At 32.2% G+C, this 6005-nt stretch overlaps 1 protein-coding gene across 1 annotated transcript; it reads right to left on the reverse strand.

Annotated features, from left to right (window-relative positions):
- Nucleotides 1–107: 107 nt before the first annotated feature.
- LOC119835417 (D-3-phosphoglycerate dehydrogenase) lies at nt 108–5677 on the reverse strand. The gene is made up of 8 exons (XM_038360201.1): nt 5520–5677; nt 4846–4986; nt 4619–4770; nt 3921–4140; nt 2625–2757; nt 1869–1984; nt 1081–1183; nt 108–377 (listed from the first exon to the last, which is right to left on the reverse strand). The coding sequence occupies exons 2-8, from the start codon at nt 4978–4980 to the stop codon at nt 253–255; spliced, it is 984 nt and encodes a 327-aa protein (XP_038216129.1). The 5' UTR covers nt 4981–4986; nt 5520–5677; the 3' UTR covers nt 108–252.
- Nucleotides 5678–6005: the final 328 nt, after the last annotated feature.

Below are 6005 nucleotides of genomic sequence, written 5' to 3' on the forward strand. Positions count from 1 at the left end.
TTAGATATTTGAGAGATTATTTTATTATTTTACTCAGAGATTAGGACGTTGTGAATAAACGACTTCACGTGTATTTTAATTTAATCGGGGTAAGTAAATGAACACGGTTATAAGAATAAAACTTTATGGAACTTAATGAGAAATTACAAGCTAACAGTCGATACAAAAATATTAAATATTTTGAAGTAATATCATACGTAAAGTAATTTAAATACAGATATATTTATATATGGGAAGTTATATCCCGTGACTTCACTTGGATAAGACGCGAGTAACTTCAGCAAGTGGCGTGTTGTATGTACCAGGTTTCACCAGATTTACCAGTTGTTCTGCTATTTCTTGTCCCACCCGAACTTGAGCCTCCTTTGTTGACGCTCCTGCAAACAATAACTGCATTAACCTGAGTTGCAACGATCAACAACGACACGCAACGATCCTGAGATCGTTGCATAAAGTAAAACAATAATTAAATACAATCGACGTCTCTAAAATTGCCAATTATCGTTCATGCAGTATAAAAACAGGAACTTAATATAGTATATTATAATAAAACTCGTTTCAACTTAATATTATTATAGAATGTAGAAGGAACGTAGAGGTCAAAGGAAAGGTATATTGTTTGTCGTTTTTTAATACAAGCGCAATCATCAGTGATTTATTCAAGAGTTAAACTCGGGAAATACACGAAATAATGGGTAAATACGGAAAACATTTAAGTTGTTAAAATCACCATATAAATATGAAATGAGTTGTAATTAATATTTCAATGGTATGAATTAAAAAGCTTTAAGGAAACGGAGGTTTTTGGGAATCAAACCTTGGCTGGGCTAACGGCTAAAAGTCCGTAGGACGCTAGTATTAAACTAATATAACGTACTGATCAACTTTCTCACATGTTGATTTACTACAAAGTTGTTTTATATACTTATTACGTTTCATTTTACAATCCTTACTACGTTTTATAAAGAAAATCGATCAGTGAAACAGATGTATATCCCTGCCCCATACCCCAGTAGGGGACACGGGACTTCACTACTACGTTTTATACTTTATTTAAAAATTGTTGGTTGTAATACAAACCTAAATGTGGAGTCGCAATAACAGCTGGGTGCTGGATAATCTCCAAGGTAAGGGGATCTGTAGGTGGCTCCTGCTCAAAAACGTCGAGAGCAGCACCACCAACCTGACGAACAAAAGAAATACTAATTTATAAAACGATTTACTAATGCTTCTTAATATTATTAACATTTATTAATACGAAATAAATGCTAATAATATTAAGAAGTCGAATCGAAGAAGGATGTCTACCGTTTCGTCAAATACTGTGGACTATTCATGCGAACAAGGCGTCTGTTTATCTGCCAGATATATAAGAATGTCTAGGCAGCAGTAGTAAAAATTAGTCTTTTACAAAGAATGTAAAATAGGCTAGGTATGATACTCAGACAAGAGCTTTATACTAAGACAAAAGAAAAATATATCACCTTTCTTCGTTATGATATGGATAATAATAATAAATTTAAATTAAATTTGATTGGCACTTATATACTCATAAAATAAAATAGAAAACAGTTAGGTAAATTATTTTCTAATTACACTATTTTTAACATAGAAATGATTTTTATAATTTCTGTAAAAATCCTGTGTAAAGCTAGAGCGGGCTGTTATACTATAAATGTATAAAAAACACAAAATGTATAACATACAAAAGAACACAGAATCTCCTCATTTTCGTTTTTGAATATTTTAGAGTAGAGGAGTTGATCGTGTTGTGAAGCTACTTAAATAGGACCTACCCAGTATAACATACTATTATATGGAACATAAAGATTTTTAAAACAAGACAAAATATATAAATAATATTCTACCTGTCCAGCATTGAGAGCGTCAAGGAAATCTTTCTCCTTGATCAGACCGCCGCGCCCGACGTTAATGATTTTGACTCCTTTTTTGCAGCGTTTCAACACATCTGCATTGATGAAATCTAAAACAAGCAATTTGTAATTAACGTGTATGAGTCTCCCCGTGACCACGCTCGCTGTAAAGTGTTCGAAACGTCGGGTGAATAACATAATGAACAAATCGCGTTTAAAATCCGTTAAAAAGTTTTTAATTTTTAAATGTATAATCAAACACAAGAACATACTATGTATGAAACCTGATGAATTTTTATTCTTTTACGGAGTCAAGCCAATAATTTCAATTCTACTCAAACTGAATATTTAACTTGATGTGATCCTAGCAATTCTCTTGATGCTTTATAGTGTCAAATTTACTATTAATATTATAGCTATCCTAGGTTATAGAAAACTTTTTATTCGCTTTAGCGATAGTTATTTTAAATAAAAATAATATGAAGTAATTTCAACGACGCACATTCAATCATTAATTATTATCTTAATGTTGTTTACTTCTAAAAAATTCCACAATTGATCTTTGTAATTGTTGATAACACAAAGCTATTGCCTTTTGAATTTGTTTTATACTTAATTGAGAAATTTTATCTATTGAGCCATCTAAAAATCCTCGCTGGCACATATCCTCTATATATGATGCAAATTATTCCCAGCTTAAGCGGTTATTTATCCGTTATCAGCTGACACAATAACAATAACACGACTTACTGCGTGTGGATTCAATGAGGGGCGTGTGTAGCGTGATGTAATCAGCTAAAGGCCAGATCTCATCCAGTTCCATTTTTGTTACTTCAATTTGCTTGCATTGTTCTGCCGACACGAAGGGATCAAAGCCAATAACCTGGAATTGCATAATTTCATTAAGATTTTTCATATTTACCACTGTAATGTTTTAAACGCATCATTTATATTCGAGACGTTTGAAGTTTGGTTTTTAAGACGAATCTAGCCCACTCTAAACTAAACTAGACAACAAATATTAAGAATTGTCTGTGTAAGTATATATATGTGCGTAGTCGGATTATAAACGAAGCGTAAATTGGTAAAATATGAAAATTTCTTATCTCAAGTCACGTGTTCTATAATAATTTGTAGGTAATTGCGATAACGATAGACGTACTGGATCATGATTTTTATTGTATCAAAATATAAAAAATATTGTGTTAAATTTATTCCACGTTTGAGCTAAATAAAATTATAAGTAGTTATATTACAATAAGCGAACCTTAACATTGTTAACTTATATTAGCTATAATTTACAACAGACTTTTTGGAATTCATTCAACATCCGTTTTTATAAAAATTTAATTAAAAATCTTGAAAAAATTACATTCCATAATGATGTTTAAAATGAGGATTCTGACAATCAATATAAACAATAGCCCTTAGCAAAGGTTGAAGTAAGATAGAGGGCTGAACGGTTACAAATGAACATTCGTAATATTATAATAGCATACATTTTTTGACAGACTTGTGAAATCGCTTCGAATTTGTCATATTAGTAAAAACTGTATACTCCTCACGATAATGAGGATAATATAAGTACATAATATTGAAATTAGCAAAGCAGGATAATAAATTTCATTCGCTTCCTCGACTTTAAACATAACATTCGCGCTATAAACATTCGAATTATGTACTAGGAAAATGTATTCGCTATCCTTAAACTATGACGTTAAATAGTTACAAAGGTACTTCATACTTAGTCAATTTTCGCAAACTGAGTTGATTAATGTTAAGTAAAATAATGAAATAAATATGGATGGCTATGGAGGTGTGTAATTATGATTCGTAAATAAATTTCAAGAGCGTTTCTTCTGAAGTGATATATATTATTTCAAAGTATTCTAGAGGTAGAATGAAAGAGAGTCTTAAAGCGATTTTAAAAATTCATTGGAACGATGATTTAATTGGAATAAATAAATAAGCAGTATCAATAAGACTATTATCATAATACAATGCTATTGAACTATTTGTCCTACTTGTAATAAACGTTGTTCTTACCTTCATTCCAAAAGCGCGCATTCGGATAGCAACTTCGCGGCCAACTCTTCCCAGTCCAAGGATAGCCAGTACCTTTCCATTTACTTCTGTGCCGGTGTACTGGGCGCGCTCCCAACGGCCAGCCCTCAAAGCTGAGGCAGCAGGAACTACGTGCCTGGCTAAGTTCAATATTAGCCCGCAGGTGAGCTCGCAGGCACTCATTGCATTGGCGCCTGGGGCACTACAAAATCATCAAATGATACAGCCCTCGACCATAATACTTTTGATGTCTTTTATTAAAGTAAAATGCGATAAATAGGAGGCGTTCAAATTCAATTTAATGGACACTTGGGATATTTACACGCATTATAAAGTAGACGATGATGATGATGAAGCTAATCACAACTTCATGAGACGGAACAGTGATAAAATAGTGGCCTAATACCAAAACTATGTATCAAACGAACAATTGTCAATACTTATTTAATGTTCACATATTGATCTTCACCAATGTAATAATTTCAAGTGATAAAGATAAGAGAGCATTGACTTTAGAATTTAGATATGGTTACAAATGAATCACTGACCTGTCATATAAAATATTTAAAAGTATCGATATTGATATGCATAATAATTTAAAATATACATGTATATTTATTATTCTATCGTTAATTATATTGCAATTATAGCATATAATATAATATATATTATCAACTTACTTAATAACACCGATTTGTTTCTGACCAGCGGCATTTACATCAATATTGTCGACTCCTGCACCAGCTCGCCCAACGACTAGCAGTTTAGAACCTGCGTCTAACACTTCCTTTGTCACTTGAGAGGCCGATCTTACAACCAGAGCATTATATTTCTAAAAGAAACCATAGTATGAAGCACCCTAGTAAAGATATAATTTATGGATAATTTATTGGTATTGCCAACTTACAGGAATTTCATTCAAGAGTTCTTCTTTGCTTATTTTAGCTTTTGATGCTACCTCGATACCATGAGACTTCAGTATCTCCGCGCAATTAGCGCCAACTCCGTCAACAATCAACACTGATTTAATATCGAGACCCATTATTGGCTGGAATAGAAAAATACGTGGAGGTTAAATGTATTGTTATATTGTCTGAGATCTAATTATATTTAATATTTATTTTATTGTATTTCCTATTATATAATTATATTTAATGTAAAATGAAATAAGAAATTACTGTTAAAAAATTTCTTATTGCCACAATTCATCCCTCAGGACGGGGTCATACAAAGTTACAGCATGTCTAGACGTAGGTATATTACTTACTCTGTGGTCTCAACAACACATAACCGGTTAATCGCGTTGTAAAATATAAATCACATTGATTTATATATTTTATTGATTTCATATATTCGCATATTCTGTTAAATTTACTCCTATTCTATATTTCCCACTGAATTAGGCAATCATATACCAAGTTTCCAATCAAAGGTTAAATTGGAACAAATAAACATATGCTGATCACAAGGCACATTGTTTGTAAATTTATATTTCGTCATAAAATGCAAAATAAATTATGCCGGTGATTAGGCGATTAATAATAACGGCTTTTTGCTTAAATAATGAGTATTTTAACTTACATTTTAAACTGGTAAATGAAGATGTATGTTCTGTTCAGTGGTGTGATTGCTACTGAGGTCCTCAAGACAGCCGTGTTGACTCGGAGTAGTTCGACCACATACCTATTTATATTTATCAATATACGATAGCTGGCACATTGAGAGAACGCGTACAAGTCAGACATTATAATTCGTACTATCGATGTCTGTTGCGTCGAAGTTGCGTCATTATATTATATTATCACTAATGCGTAGGTTCCGCTGCTCTTTGCGTGATGGCATCAAACAAAAAATAAACAGCGAAAATTTCAAATGTGATGGCGCTCGTTTTTGGCTCAAAAAACTGCATTGAGATAAATATAACTAAGACATCATTATACCACTAAAAAGATCCCCTATGGGATAAGATTATACCGGTCGATATTATGCATTCTTGTTTCTTTTTCACCTTCGATTCTGCGAGATTTCGGAGATAAAAACTGTTCCTTCTCCCTCTATCATATTATA

This window comes from Zerene cesonia, chromosome Z (assembly GCF_012273895.1).
Source record: "Zerene cesonia ecotype Mississippi chromosome Z, Zerene_cesonia_1.1, whole genome shotgun sequence".
NCBI lineage: Eukaryota > Metazoa > Arthropoda > Insecta > Lepidoptera > Pieridae > Zerene > Zerene cesonia.